The sequence below is a fragment of the Rhinolophus hipposideros genome (assembly GCF_964194185.1).
Source record: "Rhinolophus hipposideros genome assembly, chromosome: 3".
NCBI lineage: Eukaryota > Metazoa > Chordata > Mammalia > Chiroptera > Rhinolophidae > Rhinolophus > Rhinolophus hipposideros.
In genome coordinates this window covers 31160658-31181968 of record NC_138049.1, presented here as the reverse complement: position 1 = coordinate 31181968, position 21311 = coordinate 31160658, and the positions used below count along the sequence as shown (strand labels likewise).

The 21311-nt window shown below is 34.2% G+C and overlaps 1 protein-coding gene across 2 annotated transcripts in view; it reads left to right on the top strand.

Moving 5' to 3' along the window:
• LAMA2 (laminin subunit alpha 2) overlaps nucleotides 1-21311 on the top strand; it is a 531205-nt gene that overhangs the window by 375702 nt on the left and 134192 nt on the right. For both annotated transcript variants that reach the window (XM_081040014.1, XM_081040013.1), the window contains 2 exons: nucleotides 10397-10521; nucleotides 17154-17240. In XM_081040014.1, coding sequence (XP_080896140.1) covers nucleotides 10397-10521; nucleotides 17154-17240 — 212 coding nt within the window. The remainder of the gene's footprint in view (nucleotides 1-10396; nucleotides 10522-17153; nucleotides 17241-21311) is intronic.

Here is a 21311-nt window from a genome sequence, read left to right as displayed (position 1 = left end):
AGCATTACCTTTGTTGTTGTTGTTTCAATCTGTTTACGAACTGCTCATTACTGGTAAACATTAACAGAATAGTTTATTTACATGTATTTGATATCCACTTATTTTTTTAGTTCTACAGTTTCTCAGTTGACGCCTTAATTTTTTATAGTTATAACAATATTATTTACAAATAATCATGACTATTTTTTCCTGCCAGAAACTATCTCAAATATAATAGCTTCATATTTTTACATTGATTAAGTCTTCTGGAAAATGTTAAATAGAAGGGTAGTCACTTCCTGTCTTACTCCTGATTTTAATATGAATGCCTCAAATTTATCACCACAAAATATGATGCTGGTGGTTAGTTCAAAATAAACATTTTTTATCATGTTAAGAAAACTTTTTTTTATTCCTGGCTTCTTAAATATATCTTTTTTTCAACCAAGTAGGATGTTAAATTTATCATATACAGTAGTACCTCGGTTTTCAAACATCTCAATTGACAAACATTTCGGTTTGCGAACGCCATAAACCCAGAAGTAAATGCTTCAATTTTTGAACATGCCTCGGAAGTCGAACATGTCACACAGCTTCTGCAAGAACAAGATCCTGAGGCCTAGCTGTTGGCTGTTTTCGAACATTTCAGAACTCGAACTGTCTTCCGGAACAGATTACGTTCTAAAACCGAGGTACCACTGTACTTATTTGTGAGGAGTGGAGTGAAGATGAAGATGCATTTAAGATATGATCATATGTACTTCTTCCCTGAAATGGAATAATGAATGTAAACATTGATTAGATGAATAACTAATTTTAACCATCTTTGGATTCCTGAAATAATTACTACTTAGTTTCAGTGTAGTATTCTTTCACCAGTCTGCTGGCTTATAAAATTAAATAGATAATATCAGGGGAGGGGGTTAATTTATACATTCTGAAGTGAGAATTAAATGCATTTATTTTTCTTATGCAGTCTTTACTGGCATTTTTAAGAGAATTATGTTTGCTTCTGATGATTAATTTAGGAGCATTCATAAAGGATATAGTTTAATTTTTTTTAGGATAAAAGTTGTCTTTATACTGTCCTCTTTGGACCAATTGGCTACTATAGCTATTTTTGTGCCTTAACAATCATAAAGACAGGTCTATTTTCTGAGATATCCCTAGATGAAGTGAAAAATAAATACATATATACATCAAACATGCACAGCTAGTATAAATTGTTGTTCTCTGAATTATTATATGTTCCTTTAGGCAACTTACAACTTTTGAATTTAAGCAACTTTGTTCATCTTTGAAACAGCCCTATGAGGCAAATAGAAAATAGCTATTATTTCTCTGAACTGAGGAAACTGAAGCATACTGATTTCTTTTCTATGTGTAGTATGGATCCCAGTTTACTATCCTACCCATTACACAGTACAATGCCCTGTACTTTGGTATAGTGGTGATAAACATGACTCTGGAGTCAGATGCCTTGATTCAGAACCTGGCTTCATCCCTTGGGGGTTGTGAGAGCCTACTCAGTTTATATAACCTCATTGGGGTCTTAGTTTTCTCATTTATTAAATGAAAATAATAGTATCTACTCTTACAGTTTTCATAAGGATTCAATGACATACTTAGCACATGGTAAACTCCGTAGAAGTGATAGCAATGATGATGATGATGATGATGATGTTGATGATGATAAAAATGGTTATTACCATATGTGTTATCCGCCATTTGTGGTCTAAGAACCAATCAAATGATAATCAAAACATGTAAAAAATGTTGTTATCTCTAGCACTATGCTAGATCGTCTCACTTATCTCTTTTTCTTTATACGTTTCTTTAAAAATATGGGGTAGAGATTAAGCAAAACTACAGGATAACTTTACAGGCTGAGTATTTCAGCTGCTAAATAAAACCACATCACTTTGTAACTATTCTCTTCATAACTCATGACACTTATAAGAGGGCTGTTGCTTCATACTAGGCATTGATAAATCCTACGCGTAGGCATGTTGCTATAGTTCAGTGACTGTTGCCCTTTAAGGAAAAGTTTGTTTGTTTTCAAAATAGAAGAGTAAAACCCACCTGATATTGAACCCCAAGCCAGGAGGGCGAGAGTAGGTGGACACTCTGAGATTAGATAGACAGATTTTCAGAATTTACATATGACACACATATTTATATCTATCTATCTACACACATATAATCTCATTTAATCATCACTGCATTCCCATGGTCAGCATTATTTTTCCTATATTTTACATGGGCGTGTTAAAGTCCTAACTAGCTGAAATAATTTTCTCAAGACCAAATAGTTTGCAAAAATATATTTTTACTCTAGCACAACTCTGATTTTAAAATGAAAAGAAAAATATATGTCTCCATTATTTATGTGCCCTGTTGTCTGAGAAACCATCAGTATCTGCGGTAAAGCAATTAGCTCTAGCTTCAGTAAATAGACTCATAACTAGAATATACTGTATTTAAGGTGTTCTATAATCCTTATCTTATTTAATCTTTCTAACAACCTTACCAAAATAGCATTTTATTAGCATTTTATTACAATGCTGAAAATTAACACTAAGAAAATTTAAGTAACCTACAGAGTCTTGGCTAAAATGTTTAGCATCAGGTTTCAAATCTATTACAAAATGCTACCTACAGTGAGAAAAAGTGAACACATTCTTAGCTAATTAAATAAGTTTGATTTTAAAATCTCAGGTGAATAATATCCTAGATTACTAATAGAGTATGCTAATGTGATTAAAAGCCATGTATGAAAAATATTTGAAAACTATGAAAATGTGAAACATGTCACAGGATGGAAAGAAGTAAAATGTTATTCCAGGTTTTATAACGGAAAGTAAAACATAAGACACAGATAATGATTTTGATCTGCAGTGAAATTTAAGGATTACTTACTTAATCAACATCTTTTAGGTGTAGAAAAAATAAACAGTGCTTATTAGGAATCAAAATATGTTCACTCAAAATAAACTATGTCAAACTAATTGCTAGGGTTAATATATATATATATATATATATATATATATATATATATATATATATATATCATATATATATGATATCTGAGACCTTAGTTTCCTGAATCCCATTCCAATATCAAATTCATCAGAAAGTTTGATACATCATATCTCAAACTCAGCAAAAACAGTGACAGCTACCATGTGTCCAAATCTGTCTTTGTTCCAGGGCCAATGCTGACCACTATAGATTTTTCTCAGTTATTCTTGCAATAAGTTTATGAGGTAAGCAGGACTATTCCTTCTTTTACAGCTGATGAAATGATGCTGAAAGTAATTAAATAATTTGCTCAAGTCATAAGCCAGTAAAGGTCAGACCTGTGATTCAAACTGGTGCGTTTAAATAGGCATTGACAGAATGTTTCATGATATCATTGCAAAAAGTTTGAAAATATGGCCAGATGGTAATCAGTTAACAGGTTTAATGGATGTAGAAGTTACTGAACAATGTGACCTAAAATAAACTCTAGAGATGCCCCCAATTATGAGGCATAGGATTTGTGTTTTACCCTGTCATGTTCAAAAATCTTTATCAGTGATTTGGATGAGATCTCTCAAATATTCAGATGGTATAAAACAGGAAGTGGTACCTAATGTGTTGGAAGGTTGTCAAGAATGAAAAACAGCTTGAAGGGTGGAACTATGTGCTACGATTAACAAAATAAAATTAATAGAAAATGTTTTAAACAGAGGTTCACTTGTGTATTCATTCTTGAGGCATTTGCTAATAAGTATTTCCAATATTCACACACTGTGATAGGTGCTGGGACTATACAGATGAGGAATGCGTAGGCCTTGTCCTGAGGAGCTTATAGTGTAGTGTTTTAGGGAAAGAACAAAGGAAATGACACATAATAGCAATCCTGGTGAACTAGAAATTCTTACCTGACTGCAGATTTATCTGTACAAGATCAAATCAGGGAAGGAAGTACATTAAATATATTTGCAAATCATGGATAGAGACTTATAATCTCTTATTTATTTATTTATTTATTTATTTATTTATTTATTTATTTACTTACTTACTTACTTATTTACCAAAGTAAGTTTTTATTTTATTTTATTTTATTTTAATTAATTAATTTATTTATTAGTTTCAGGTGTACAAAACAAGGTAATACTTAGACGTTCATCATTTATATCCCTCATACTGTGAACCCCCCTCCCCCCATCCACTATCCCTCCGACCTCACACTGAACCATCACATTATATATATACAATTATAGTTGGCATTCATTAATGTTTAGCTTCTGGTGTACAATGCCATGATCAGGTATCCACAGTATCCCTGAGGTGGTCTCCCAAATAGGACGCATGTCCATCGGATACCCAACAAAATCTTTACAACATTATAGAATACCTTCCCCAAATTAATTTTCAAAAAAAAACCCTGAGGCCATCTTGTGGTTACCAGCTGCTTCCAAATCCCTTCACCTTTCCCCTTATCCCCAACCCCCTCCCACACACCCATCTAACCACTCTCGGTTTTTTCTCTGCGTCCCCAAAACTGTCTCTGATTAGTTCATTCACATAGTCTTTTCTTTAGATTCCATATATAAGTGAGATCATATGGTACTTGTCTTTCTCTTTCTGACTTATTTCACTTAACATAATGTTCTCTAGATCCATCCATGTTGCTGCAAATGATAAGATTTCTTTCTTCTTTATGGCTGCATAATACTCCATTGTATAAATGTACCACAGCTTCTTAATCCAGTCATCTACCGATGGGCATTTTGGTTGTTTCCATATCTTGGCTATTATGTAAAGTGCTGCAATAAACATAGGAGTGCATACAGATTTTTGAATTGGAGTTTTGGATTTCTCCGGGTAGATGCCTAGGAGTGGAATTACTGGATCATAGGGTAGTTCCATTTTCAGATTCCTGAGATACCTCCATACTGTTTTCCATAGTGGCTGCACTAATCTGCAGTCCCACCAACAGTGCACTAGCGTTCCCTTTTCTCCACATCCGCGCCAGCATTTGTTGTTTGTTGATTTATTGATAATAGCCATTTTGACTGGAGTGAGGTGGTATCTCATTGTGGTTTTTATTTGCATTTCTCTGATGGTTAGTGAGGTTGAGCATTTCTTCATATGTCTTCTTGCCTTCTGTATGTCCTTTTTAGAGAAATGTCTCCCCAAGTCCTCTGCCCATTTTTTAATTGGGTTGTTTGTTTTTTTGGAGTTGAGTTGAGTAAGTTTTTTATAGATTTGTGATATTAATCCCTTATCAGATATATCATTGGCAAATATCTTTTCCCATAGAGTAGGATCCCTTTTTGTTTTATTGATGGTTTCCTTTGCTGTGAAAAAACTTTTTAGTTTGATGTAATCCCACATGTTTATTTTTTCTCTTACTTCGCTCGCGCGAGGGGATATATCAGTGAAAATCTTACTCCGGGTAATGTCCATGAAGTTTCTTCCTATATTTTCTTCTAGATATTTTATGGTTTCAGATCTTACATTTAAGTCTTTAAGCCATTTTGAATTTGTTTTTGTATATGGTGTAAGGAGGTGGTCCAGCTTCATTTTCTTGCATGTGTCCGTCCAGGTTTCCCAACACCACTTATTGAACAGACTGTCTTTAGTAAGTTTTTATTTTAAAAGTCATTGGAAAGACACTGAGTAATGAAGGAGACCTAAAACTCAATGAATGTAGATTCCAAATTCATATTCTGTCCAACCCCCATCGAAGGCTTATGTTGTGCCAAAAAGTTGCTTTCTTTTGTAATTCCTATCTTTAGCTTCCTGGAGAAGAGATTTTTTTTTTAATAAACTATCTCCATTTATTAAATATAGAGCTTTATGAGAAATCGTGATTAAACAGGATTGTTAAATGTTTAGCTTTAAAAAAATGATATTTGGCTTGAAAAATGATTTAGGAAGTAATAGTATTCTTTAGATATTTGAGGACCTTTCCTGGGAAATGGGAATTAGATTAATCTGCATAGCCTCAGAAGGCAGAACTTGGATCAGTGACGGATAATTAGAGTGAAATTGATTTTCATTCAGCATAGGAAAAACTTCATAGCTTATTGTTATAAGAGATGAAAAGGACTGCCTTTTAAGAATTCGTGCACTTAATAATATGCCCAGGAAAGCATGCAGGTATCCCTTTAATGAAAGCAGGTTAAGTAACTTCTCTCATTATATCTAAGATACAATATTATTAATGTTATATTCATTTGATTTAGTAGAAGCAATATACACCTCCAGTTTTCCCATGTGCAAAAAAAATACAAATATCATATATTCTAATCTATTATTGGAAAGATATTAGCACATAGCACTCGAGAATATAAACTTCTCATTAGGCTTCTAAACTATAGAAATTTTTCTAAAGATTAATTTCTATGTAAGAGAAATATTATGAGAATTATTATGTCCACTATTTTGAAGCAGATAGGAAAGTCATATGAAAGGTCTATGTCAAAAAGTTTCAAAAGTGGCATCATGATTTATGTGTTGTGTTTGTGGATATAACAGAACATTTGATTCAGTTAACCAAGTTTGGTATGTCAACAACCCCTTGAAAGCTTGACTGTCTAGAGGAGGTTAAAATATCTGTTTGTTCTGTGAAGATATTATACAGAGTTGTAGGTCTGAGAGAAGGAAACCATATTTTTAAATCTCTGTATTTCTAGTAATGATTAACATTATCTTTGAGTGTTTTGATTCAGTTATTAATGTTAATTAAGTTACATAAAATAATTAATTATGCAATGATTTTTGTTGCAAAAGCAAAATGCTAATAATTATTGTTCAAGATCTCCTGTAGTTTTTGGTACATGTTGATTTCTGTAACTATAAAATATGTTCTTAAAACACTCCTCAGTTAACACTTACTCATCATTTGACATCTTGTTGAATGATTTGAGGCTGGAATTCATAGATAATTATTTTATCTTAGAACCATTATTTCTCCCGATGCTACTGTTAAATATGGAATGGCTATTTTATTGCTAAAATATGGTGGTTCCTTTGGATGGCTGAATAAGAGAGGATTATGGTACTTAAATCAATATCAAAATATGACAAATCATCTTGCCTTGCTAACCACCTTTCTCTTCAAGTCATTAGATTTTGAAACATGGCCCTTTTCATTTTAAGAACCCTGACCAGTTTCATCTATACCTCCTGGAAAGTGCATTCATTCAAAATGGTCATTGGATGCCTAACACATTTCAGTCACTGTGTTGAACTAGAAGGATCATTTAGCCCAGATGTAGGGCATCAAGGAATATTTATCAGAGAAAGTAACATTTACAATAAGAGTTGAAATTAGTCATTGCTAGCCAGATAAGAGGGGGGAAAATAATTTCAGATTGAGGATTTGCATATGAAAAATCCTACAGGTAAAAGAGAGCGTTGCATAGTTTGAGAATTTCAGTTGGTACATATGGCTTTAGCATAGTGTGTAAAGGTTGCAGTAGCTAGAGGTAAGGCTGGAAGGATGAGCAGGGGACAGAATATAAAGTTCTTTCTTGCCATGCTAAAGAGTTTGCTATTCATTTTGAGAGCAATGGGGAACTAGTGCAAGCTTTCAAGCAAGAGAATGGTGGTTTGATGTGTTTTTTAAGATGATCACTCTGATTGCAGTGTGGGGAAATAACTGGATGAGAAAATTCGGAAGGAGGATATTTTAGCTAAGAGGCTGTTCTAATAAACTATGTAGATGATGGGTGATCAGGTTAAAAATAGTAACAAGGAAGTAAAGAAATTGAGTCACAGAATCATGGATTATGTGATCAAATATATATCCGGGAAGAAAGAGGCCTTTAGATTGCTGGCTTGAGTAATGGAGCAGGTGACAGTGACCCCAAATAAAATTGGGAATACAGCAGTACCTACAGGTTCTAAAGAGAGGAGCATAATATTTGACATTTCAAATTCAAGGTGCTTTTGTGTTCTGCAATAAGAGCTATCCAAGAAGCAATTGGAAATGTGAGTCTGGAAACCATTAGAGATATCCAGGTGGAATACATAAAATTTATAGTTTTGGACACGTAGATGATAGCTGAAGTTACAGTAATGGATAAAATCACTAAGGTAGAATAAATAGGGGGGAAAATGTGGTGAGAGCCAATGTTAAATTCAAGGACACCAATCTTACTAAATGGAAAAGGAAGAAAGAGTCCATGAAGGAGGATAAGAAAGAGAGACCATAGAAATAAGAGAAAAATCAATAGACTGTACTAGTAATGAAACCATAGGAAGAGAAAATTTCAAAGAAAGAGTGGCCAAAAATATCAACTGCTGTTGAAAATGCATGTATCAGGAGGACTGATTATTGTCAGTAAATTTTGATTCAGCAACAAAGATTTGATGCATGAGCCTGGAATTATGTTTCAGTGGTGACATCAGAAACCTGTTTAAAGGGTGAATGAGAGATGAGAAAGTAGAGAGCAGGAATGTAAATAATGTTTTTAAAAAGTTCAGCAAAGATATAATGGAAGTTGTCAAGGGACTTGAGACCCCAGAGATGTTTTAAGATAGGAAAGGCTTGACCAACTTTAAATGTCAATGGGAACAATCCAGCAAAGAAGTAGAAAATTCAGATGCTAGAGAAAATGGGGAGGTAAGAAGGCAAATAAACCAGAATTTAGGAAGAGAGTAGCTTTAGACAAAGAGAATAAAAAACTTCCTATGAACAGAAATAAATGTTAAAAGGATGGAAAATAATGCAAGCAAGATGGTGAGTCTTTTGGCAGGAAGCTAAGGGAGCACCCAAATGTGCTTTCTCTTCTCTGAAAATAGGGGCTTGTCATCTGCTGAGAGTGAGTTGGAGAATTGGGAGTATTTGAGATTAAATCCTGTCATATTGAAAAACTGGATCCATTTTACATTAAGTTATGAAGTAAATCTGTGACACAATACATTTTCAAATTTATCACCCAAAAAATGTAATAAAAAAAAGTCCAAAATTTATTTTGGTAATGTCATGGTTTCATCCCAGGAAATGGCATAAACCCTCAAAAAGATTCAATAGAAGTTCTAAAAAATAAATAAATAAAAAATAAATCCCATTGCAATGTCTGTAGAAAAAGTTGCTTCAGTTACTGTTTATCATGAAGGACCATGCATACCATAGCAAATATTGTGGGGTCATTAGAAGACACGTGAAAAATAAATATGTGCTTCTTGATTGATTGAATGAAGCAAAGAGCTCCACATGTAGGATGTGGTCCAACTTCCTGTATAGAGCCTACAGTTGTCTCTGTGTCTGCAGCAGAATTGATCAGGAGACCAGTTTACTAATTTATGCATCTATTCTGTTACTGACTTTTTTTGCTTCCCAACTTTTCTTTTGATATTGGTTTATAAGAAGTCGCCCTATGACCGCTCTAAATCCTGTCTTATAAAATCAAACTAAAATCCACCTCCAGATTCCTTCTATTTTCTCCTTTTTCTCAGCTTCCAAAGTGTCACATTTCCACTAAACAACAGTCAATATTGCATTCTTGCTACTATGTTTCATTTTTACCATTTTTTTTAATTTTCCCAAACTTGAAACAAGTTCGAATAGAGTAGGATGTTATTTTATCTTTTTCCGTCATTGATTTCTCTCAGTGCCTGTCTCAGTGCCTGACATGTAGCTCTTCCAAAGTCCTTATTGCATAAATGATGGCTATATGTTAAAGACATTTCTAGTTTATGAGAATTGTAATTTCAAAACTGTTTACACACTATTCTGAAACTATTCTAATTCCCTTATGTAAATGTCTTAAATCACATTACCCAGAGCCTCTTATTATGCAAGCATGAAAAAATATTGACCTGAGATTCCTGGTTTCAGATTGGGTCCTCTGTATCTATAAGAACCATTAATATTTGGCAAGAATTAGATGGATAAAATTCTTAATGTGGTACCTAGATTGACCTTTTTTCTTTTTTTTCTTTCTGCCATTTCCTCTTAAGAAATGTGTGCTTTCCACCTTGGTTTGGTTTCAGAAATCCCATTGATGGGCATGCACCATGATCCCAGGATTTTCAGTACTTTCTTAGTACGTTGTAAAGAAGAAACATAAATGGCCAGATGATATAATAAATTTTCAAGATTTGTGAAGTTTATTCCAAAGATTAGAGTGAGAAATTATTTTATACAGAGATTGACATAGGAAAAATAAGAGAAACTCTTACTGTCAGTATAGCTACAATGCCCAGTGTTAGTTTCTCAAATGAAAGAGCTTCTTTAACATATGTATATCAAGAACTGAGTTCTCTGCCACTGATGTGTGTGTTTGTGTGTGTGTGTATGTGTGTGTGTGCATGCTCTTGTGAACATGCACACTCAAAGGTATGGAGCTGGATGATAAATTCCATTATAAATAAAATCCAATTACATTAAAAACAAACCTCTCTCTCTTTACAGAATTGTCAGCATAACACTGCTGGTGACTACTGTGAACGATGTGCTCTCGGGTACTATGGAATTGTCAAGGGATTGCCAAATGACTGTCAGCAATGTGCTTGCCCCCTGATTTCTTCCAGCAACAAGTAAGACTGACAAATATTACCATGTTTTCCAATCAGCAACACCATCTGTGTAGCAGAAGGGCTTTCAGATTTGGCTGTGTTTTCCATGTAGACAAACATCTCAATTTAAGGTAGAGATTTTTTAACAATATAAAAACATGACAAAAGTGAGCACACAATACTCTCTGGTTCATTTTTCCTTTAAAACCTGTCCCAAGTAAATAAGATTTGTTAATTAAAATATAAATGTTAACATAAGATGTGTTTACGAAATAAGTGATACATGTACAAATGTACAGAATTTTATTTATTTTTCTAAAAGTCTAGTGTTTGCATATAGTTAGGTCATAAATTCAGCTATAAAGGATTGTTTGGGTACACAGTATATCGCTTTTATTGCTGTTTCTATTCATTCTGTGTATTTAATTCACAATTGGTAAAGAATTAATAAGAAAATAATTGAAAAATGGTACAAGTAAAGCAGGGTGACTTATTGTTATGCCCTAAAATAAGTATCTTCCAGAATCACAGCCCCCTTTCTGTGAAGATAGTCTGGGCTTGGTACCATGGAAACACAGCCATGAGGGGAAGCAAAAGCTGAAATAGTTTATTTCAGTGCTTTTGGAACATTCTGCATTGATTTACGAGTATATATTGATGAAAGCCCCTAGATGTTTTCACGTACCTTTTTGCTAAGGCTATATACACTTTCAACTAATGATTAATAGACTTCAGTCTCTATATGGAGGGCAGTTTTTCTCTAAGATTTTGCTGTTGGAAAGAAGGTAGGACACTTTGTGCAGAATTAGAATCCTGTACACTGTATTTTGAGTATATAAGACTCCCACAGCAACTCAGATGAAGAGATTATTCCATGGGTGCTCACTCAGTTGTTTGTTTTTCTTCTTAATTTGTATTAAATTTATTGGGGTGACATTGGTTAGTAAAATTATATAGGTTTCAAGTGTACAGTTCTGTAATAGATTGTCTATATATTGCATAGTGTGTTCACCACCCAGAGTCATTTCTCCTCCCATCATCATATATATATAGTTTTCATCTTTAGCTTTGTATGCATTCTGAAAACATTTCATGTGAATTGTCTCCCTTTCTTCTGCAAGCTCCCCTTTTCTTCTTGAACAGAATCACAAATCTTTTATAGGGAGTCAAATGTCAATTTTAGATAAGTTGGTTATTGATGAGGATGAGATACATTATCTTATTATTCCATCCAAGTACCAAGTGGTAGATGTATGGAAAATAATATTATTTTCATTTTCTTTCCCTAATCTCTCACGGATGACCAGATTTAAACACAAGAATGTTATTTATTTCATTGTTTGTTAAAATGTGAACCATTTGTATTAGAAAATTTCAATAATTAATTGATAGTTTTCTATCGAGTGAACTTTAACAAAAGCTATAGACGATAAAAATGAAAAGCATAACATCTCTTGGCAAGGCTCACAAAACGTGTCTTAAGAGAAATCAACTTAAATGTAAAGAGAATTCAAAGGCACAAAATATGACACTTGATTTTGGAGTCTTCAAAAACATATTAAAAGAAGTAGTAGTATTTATAACATATCCTAACCAGTGGATTGAAGGATTTTTATTGGTGGTGGTAGTAGGGAATTATATGAGTAAAAATTTGGAGAACAGAAAACACGAGGCATATTGAAGAACTAGTAAGAAACAGAATTTGGAGAATGGAGTTCAAATACAATTTTATAATTGCATATGAAAATGAATGTGAAAATGGAGGCTATATTGTAGACATCCTTGAATACCAGTCTAAGAAATAGCTGTTTAAATTGCTACAAGTTTTTATTTGAAAAAAGAAAGTTAATGTTATCAGAGCCAAACTTTGGGAAGACGATTCTGATAGAGTTGAATATAAGGAATTAAAACAGGCAAAGAAGAAAAGTGAAGAGACTGATTAAAAAACTACTCCACTAGCTTAGGCAAAAGACAATGAGAACCTGAAAGTAGATAATAGTATTAGTTTGGTGCAAAAGTAATTGCGGTTTAAAAGGTTATAAATAATTGCAAAAACCGCAATTACTTTTGCACCAACATAATAACAAGCATGGACAGAAGGGGATGGATGCACAAAAATTGTCAAATGTAGTTCTAAAGAATTGGAAACTAATTAGATAGGACAGGTGAGAGCCAGGCAGGCGGGAATTAAAGCCAGAGGTTTTTAGCCAGATTGACTCCCAAAATGGTGGTGCTGTTAACTGAAATAGGGAAGCCAACAGAGAGCTGCTGCAGAATAAAGACAATTTATATTTCAAATAGGTCAAAATCGATCTGAGATGTCTGTCTGAAGGGAAATGTGGAAATAGCTGCAGGAAATGGAAATCTGAAAATTCGAAGGGCAGATGAAGGAAGAAATATGTTAATAAATGAGTTAAAGTTAGATAAGATTTCTCAGACTATTATTGCCCAAGGAGAACACATGGAAAGAAGAAAAGGTAGGACTACCTACTTGAGGGAAGCCAGAAGATAAAGAAGAGCCAAGATGGGCACTACAGGGAGGCAAGGGAGCGTTGGCCACACTGCCGTTGACACCATAAGAGAGAAGAGCAGCAGTAAAGGGACATCAGAGTCTCCTCTCTCAAGGGAGACAAAATACATATGGTGGCAATTAACTCTGAGGGTTTTTGTTGAATTTTGACAACCAAGCAGACATTAGGTTAAAAGGGTGTGAGTTTACAGCTTTAAGAAATTTCAAGAAGGCAAATAAAGAGTACTATCTTGATTACTTAGCAGGATTTTTAATGTGTGTTTGCAGTTTTGTTGTATATGATTTGTATAATTTACACTTCTTATGCAAAGTACCCTGTAAGAATCAAAATACCAAATCAAAGTAGCTAGTTCAGTGGCTTCCAAACTTTATTGATCACAACCACTGTAAGAAATACTTCTTTTTATATCATAACCTAGTATCCAAAAACTTATGTGTGTAGATCTATCCTGTAACTTTTATTCAATTTTATTTTCTTGCATAGTTACATATAATTTTAGTCAAAACCCACTAAATTGATTTCATAGCCCACTAATATTATCATTTAAGTTAGAACGTAATGAGCTAATTAACAAAGCAAATATATGATGAGAAGAGAAGTATTAAAATGCAAAACGAAGAAACCATCCAGAATAAAGAAGAGAGGCACTTTTTCCTGGGATAGAAAAATAGATTCTGAATTATAGATGGAGGAAGCTGAGATATTTCTTTTCAATGACTTCCACCTATGCAGTCAATGAGAAGTAAGGGGTAAGGCATGATGAGTGATTACTAACTCACTTCCACATATTAGTAGATTTCTTTAATGTCTCTTACCAAAATATGTAAACTTATAACCACTGTGGCAGTGCAGCATTGCTCACATACCCCCTGGACTTTGCCACTGCCTATCCAAGGAAAGGTCAGATATTTTGGCAGAGTATTAGAAACTCTCGGCAATCTGATTACTTCTCCAGGCTCAGTGCCCTCTCCTCCCTTCTACAGTAATGCCAAGTTTGAGTTTCTTGCACTTTCCGAACATGCTTAACATTTTTTTCTTTTTATTGCCAGAGAGGAAAGGAAAATACCATACAGTTTCACTTATATGTGAAATCTAAAAAAAGAAAATTGAACTCATAGAAACAATGTAAAAGGTGGTTGCCACGGGCTATAGAGTGGGGGAAATTGGGAGAGGCTGTTAAAAAGGTACAACCTTTCAATTATAAGATAAATAAACTCTGAGGATCTAATATATAAATGGTGACTATAGTTGATAGTTGACAATACTGTGTAATCGAAACTTGCTGAGAGAGTAGAACTTGTGTTCTCACCAAAAAAAATAAATAAATAAATATGTGAAGTAATGGATGTATTACTTAACTAGGTAGAAGGAATCTTTTCACAGTTTGTGTGTATGTATGTGTATATCAAATGTATATATATATATATATATACATACACACACACACACACACACACACAGAGAAAGAGACAGAGAGATAGAGAGAGAGAGAGAGAGAGAGAGAGAGAGAGAGAGAGAGAGAGAGAGAGAGAAAGTGAGAGCACAAAAGTGCTACTGGGAAAAGTAAAACAACCTCAGTGAATTTGGAGTGACCAGGGTACCATTTTAGATGAGGTGGTCAATGAAGTTGTTCACAAACACATGAGGCTTGTGCAGAGATTCAAATGAAGTAATGGAGAGAGCCATGTGACTATCTGGAGAAAGGGCAGTCCCTCTGGAGAAAAAAATCAAATTCACTGGCCTGAAGACAGAACCATGATTGGCAGATAGCAAGGGACCAGGGAGGCTGGAGCAGAGGGAATGAGAGGAAAGGTGGCAGGAGATGGAGTCAGGAGGGCTGCAGTGGGTAACTCAGTGCCATAAAGGGTAAAAATCTTATAATGGCAAGAGGTGGCTTGAAACAGAATAATGCAGTGATGTTAGTGATGGAACACCAGCAACCTCCGTATATCTCTCACATGTGGAATGTGAGAGAAAGGAGACAAAGTTGATTCTGGTTTATGTCACAGCAAATGGCAGCACAAAGTGGCCATTGACTGAGTTGGAGGAAATTACAGAAAGGCTAGTGTACTTTTTTTGGAAGTGGAGGATCTCAGTTTTAGATCTGTTAGGATGGATGAAATATCTACAGCCTTTAAGACTGAGTGAGATCACTTAGGAAAGAGAGGAGAGGACAGGGTAAGACAGGAGAGAAGAATCTCAAGCCTGAAATGTGAAGCATAGTAAAAGATCAAGAATGTGACGTAAATCCGTCAAGGAGACCAAACAGAAGAGCCAGTGAACTGGGATAGAAACTAGAAAGGGGCCTTATTTAGGAAGCCAGTTTATCTCTGTGCTATTCACAGGAGACGACAAATAGTAGCATACTCTAAATCATATAAATTCTATTGAGGCCAGTTTGAAAATAGCAAACATAGGAAATGTAAAAGATGACTACAAAGAGGAAAAACAAGGATTTCTGAGAGGTCCTGCAGACAGTGTGAGAATTGAGAGCAGATAAGGGAGTTGTGAACAGAAAATATAAACTCTTATCTTCAAGCAGGTATCACCCCTCCTTCCTCCTTCATAAGTCCTTATATGTGATATAAGGAAAAGGTTTAATCCACCACAATATAATAATTCAAAAAAGTTTATATCAACCATTCAAGGGGAATTATAACATCCCTGCATAGTAATTGAGGAAAATGTGTTACTGTAAAGGAATATAATTTAATTATATTTTCTCTCCAGAGTTTCCCTTGAAATGTCTAAAAATCTATTTCTAAGTGCCTATTATGTATATGAGTTTGTGTGTGTGTGTGTGTGTGTGTGTGTGAGTGCATGCACGAGCACACGTGCAGATGCACTCAGCAACACGCTTTACTTTAAAGAGCTAAAAGCTTGCCAGAAAGTGTGAATTACGTGTGTGGGGTGGGGGGGAGTCTATTTTTGTGAATGCAAAAAAATAAATTTGTTGGATAATGAGTTTGTAAGTTGTAGATCAATTTATTCACGTATTTTTGCAAAGGTTGGAGTTTATTACTCATTCATATACTACTGAGTTAATACATTAGAAGATAGTTAAAATAAGGTCCTAATGGCACCTGACCAATAGGAGTTGTGGCCTTGGTCTAAATACTGTATTGCTTTTTCAGCATCAACTGGGTTAGCAGACCAAGAAAAAGAAAAATGGTGTTTTCAGCATTACCTTTTTGTGACAATGTGTGTGTGTGTGTGTGTGTGTGTGTGTGTGTGTTTATTCCTACGTTTCCAATACACCTTGCAGTTTTATCCAGTGGGAATGCAGCACTGTTTGCATTTCAGAGAAGTTTGTAACAACCCTCAAACTACATGTTACTGTAGCTTAGTTTTCAAATCTTGTCAAGTCTTCCTTTTGCAGAATAAGATGATGAGAAGTCCTAGAGGAAGGCTCACTGGCTGTGGTCTACCAGTGTTGTACTAAAAACAGGGAAAATTATATAAGACCTACTTACTGGAAAAGATCATAAAATTATCAGAACATCTCATTTATTTTCATGTGGAAACCTTTCCCTTCTTTCCTCACACTAAATCACATTAGTTTGTGTTTAAAGTAAAATGTACTTTGAAATCCATCTGTAAATTAGAAAATGCACTCTTTTATTTTATGTGAAACATTTATTCACACTTCATATGTTGAAGTGCCAGTGGCAATTTGGGCTGAGTTTTCAGAAAAAGAATTTTATACCTTTTATGTTCTCCCTTTTTTTTTTTACCTGAAAAGATATTTAGTAATACTTACTCTATTATCAGACAAATGTACATTAATTCTAGTCATGTTTTTTTTTTTTTGATTCATGAAAAATGGACACTTTGGCTGGATGTTTAACATTTTCATGGTTATCGTACAATTATTAAAATTTTAACATGATCAGTGTGATGCCTTGTTAATTCATCAAAAGCCAACCATATTTATTTTTTGAGTATTATTGGTAGTATTTAGTTATGATATTCTGTCCTTGAATGGGAACTTATAAATAGTTATAAATAGGCATTTATAACCACCTGAAATTAAGTTCCAATCACCTAGATAATGGATAGAATTACTGACATTTATAAAATAAATAGATTCAAATTTGATTTTCCATTTTGTTTCTAATTCAGCTTCAGCCCATCTTGTGTCATGGAAGGCCTCGATGATTACCGCTGCACAGCTTGTCCACGTGGATATGAAGGCCAGTACTGTGAACGGTATGAACGGTCATGACACATAGAGAATCATGATACATAGAGATCGTATAATAAAGGATCGCAATAGAAAAGTATTTATTATGTTCATATTCTCTAGTTGTTCATATGCTTTCAAAACTAGTTTTATATCTGACTTTGTCTAAAGAAACAAACCATTTCACAAGTAACTAATTTATTTTTTAAGATACATATCTATGGAGAGAGAGAGGAGTTTTATAAGAATGAATAAATCAAATCAATTTCCAAAAGCTTATCAGTAGTTACTAATAAAAAAGTCGTTACTAATTTTCATTTTAGTTCAGTTGAAAATATTGGCCAGCACTTACTGCAGTCATGTCACTGTTCTGAGCACGATGGCACTACACAAGCGTGTCCATAATTCACAATATAAATGGTATCAAGCTTTCTTAATTTGAGCAACCCAAACAATCAAGTGTTTGTAATTCGGTTCTCCTTTTCAACAGGCAAAGCCTCTTTACATGCTTCCTCTCACCATACTTTTTATCCTATCTGATAATGCATGTATGTAGCTATTAAATTGAATTCTAACTGTAGCTTTGAATTCTAATTATAGCTTTACATTTATCATTTCATACAAATGGTAAATTAAGAAGCACAATTCCACACTGTCTACAATGGTTGTAATTAATATCTTCTGGATTCATATTTTCTACAAAATCAGTGTCCTTGATATTCAAGTTATCACCACTACTTTTAGTATGTTTAGATATTATCTGTAAAATAACAGAAAGTAACTAATATTATTAACATTATATGCACATGATAATTTTAGCATAATTGATAGCAGTATAAAGTTTTTTGTTTTGTTTTGTTTTGGGGGGGGGAATATTGGGGAACAGTGTGTTTCTCCAGCGCCCATCAGCTCCAAGTCGTTGTCCCTCAATCTAGTTGTGGAGGGCGCAGCGCAGCTCCCAGTCCAGTCGATGTTTTCAATCTTAGTTGCAGGGGGCACAGTCCACCATCCCATGTGGGAATTGAACTGACAACCTTGTTGAAAGCTTGTGCTCTAACCAACTGGCCACCCCTAGTATAAAGTTTTATAAAGACCCGTGGACATAGCCGAGCTCCCCCAACTTAGCTGGTCCCATTTTTCTCATCTACACCATCAGTATAGCTGGCGTTCTACCTACTTTATAGTACCATTGTGAAGATCAAGTGTACAGAGGATACCGTTGGTGCCCTGCCTAAACACCTACATGGAAGCCTCCTCTCCCATAGAGGGGCACAAAGGCCTGAGAGTTGAACCCACCTTCCTCCAGTGGCTCAGAGCCAGTGAATAACTGGTATGAGAGTACAAAAGTCCAGCTCCTTTGCCTCCAAACTGAACAAATTTGGAGGTGCTGTTTATGCTCCAGAGTTTTCCATGGAATCAGGCTGGGAAATTACCTGGAATCATACCATTGCTTGGATCCTTTCTTTTCCATGTCCTGATTCACCCACTCCTCTGCTGGATTCTTCTTGGGTCACTTCCTTAAATTATTCATCTCTTTGCAAATATAAACCAATATTAATTAATTTTATCATCACCCATTTAGGAATCTTCTTTTGGTGTACCCAGAGATAGTTGTGTTAATAATGGAAATAAATAAATGGCTAAATAACTCAAGTTTTATAAATTCCAATACAGTTTCTATCAGTTTACAAAATATATTTCCAAATAATTATATGTGTGGTAACTCTAAACATAATATTTCATACTTGCATATATGTATACAGAGGGTGCCAAAGTAATGTATACACATTTTAAGAAAGGATAAAACTATTAAAATCATAATACTCAATATATACTGGTAACAAAAGATGAATACAAGTCACATTTGACTTCTGCAATTACTAGAGGTGCTCAAAGTGGTTACCATCAGTGTCCAGACACTTCTGATTATGGCGAACTACTGCTTGAGCAAAGTTGATCAAAGTGTCCACTTGTATATGTATCAGAACATTCACAATTTCCGTGTCAGTAGAAAATAGCAATTAAATAATTCAAAGCATTACATAATTCAAAAATATTTCCATTTGTTTTGGAGATATATACATCATTTGAACATATATATATATATATAATCTCCACCAGTGTGCTTTGGTATTCATGCTTAGGCTAATATTAATTTCATGCCCTTGTAAACTCCAGAAGGATGACTACAGGCATCCCTGAACACCAAGGAAATCATCTGCAGTAATTTATGGAAAAAAATGTTTGACAGCATAGCTACATTTATAAATTGAAGTTAATACTGTCTATGAAAGCATGTATATAGAAAAGACTAGCAGGGTACACTGAAATGTCAATTAATGTCTTAAGGCAGAGTGATTACAGAAAATATTTTACTATCCATTAATGTTTAATCAATAAGAATTGACAGTTTATATAGCATATAGATGAGCAGGGTCATACACTTGAATTGTTTCTGCAGTTCTCAAATGTTGTTATAGCTTTACATTTATCATCTCTAACATAAATGATCAAGTTCTATTTCCCTGAAAAATTGCTTTTATTCAGCTAAATTAAACCAAAGGTCTTGGTTAAATTTTTATTGTAACCTTCCAAATAAATTTGTTCCACTTCTGAGAGCTTTTTAAATTATTTAAATCACCTTATGACCTGCCCAAACTCATCAGCTCAGGTCTAAAACTGCTTAAATGTCTTGAGTGTCCCTATAATGTAGAACCCCCTCCCCATGCTTTCTCTTAGTTGCTCTTGTAATAAACTCTTAGAGCGTTTAATCAATCTGAACCTGCTGAAAATAGAATTTTTTTCACCTGCAAATGTTAAACAATTTAAGTGGATTTATTTAAATGACACTTTTATTGAGCATATGTAATATTATATTGAAAATAAAATGACAATTAAAACCATACACGTATAAAAGTCTATGGTTACAGATAATTTTCTTCTTGCTTTGTGTTTTCTAACCAGGACAGAATGAATTCATTTTCACAACCAGCCATGCAAATTTGTACAATCCCAGGTCACTAAAGATGGTCCAGTATTATCTGGCCAGTACATTTAGTGTCAGCTTCCTACTCTCTCAACTTCCTCCCATACTTGCCTTTTGAACAAAAATTCTGACTGTTGTCTATATTTAAGTTGACTATATATATATATACATATATATATATATGTATATATACATACATATATATATAAAATTTATTGTTTAATCTGACTATATATATGATTTAATGTTTAAGCTGGGATACTCGAATGAGAGACAGGAAGTGTTTTAATAATTAAGCCAGGAAACAGGTAACCTGGGACCATCCTGGGTAAACCATAGTGCATGGTCTTGCTCGCATCTTGTAAAGTTACTACTTCCAGTAACATAAGCCATAGTGGTATCCACTTAGGTGAATGCATGCATAGAAGGGTGCAAGCATCACTGAATGGGTTGTATTCTGGGTTCATTCAGTTCGATGTTCCCTCTAATTTCTCAAATTGTTGTTACATATTTTATTTGCATAATATTAAGCCAATTCCATGGGTACACAATGAAAAATCCATCTTGGGAAAGATGTGTTAGAAAGGAATGACCAGTAGAATTAAATAGAAAATCTAGTTTATTGTCACTCAGCTTGCTTCTTTTCACTGATTTGGAAAATTAATTGGTTGAATGATTGGGTCATTTTGATCCCTTAAAATGTATGAGTCTAGGAAACCCCAGGCGTCAATGTATAATTTTATTCATTTCTAATTAAAAAAAAAAACACTTCAAAAAAGAGTTCATGATCTACACAGTTATAGGCAAACTATGGCCCACAAAATGTGGCCCATTACCTGATTCTGGACGACACTCAAGCTAAGAATGGTTGTTGCAAGCAAACATTTACAATCAATTGGATGATAGGAGGCACTAAATTTCAACTCCAGTTAAATTCTTTTGATACCTCAATAACCATTCCATTCTTCTTATTAGTGAATTGGTTTTACTTAGTAGATTATCGTTACAAATTATTGTGCTGAATTATTGTGATTATTATTATATTTTTAATTCCGTCAACCCCAAAAATGTTCGAAATTGTATTTCTTCTCACTACATGATTTTGATATTA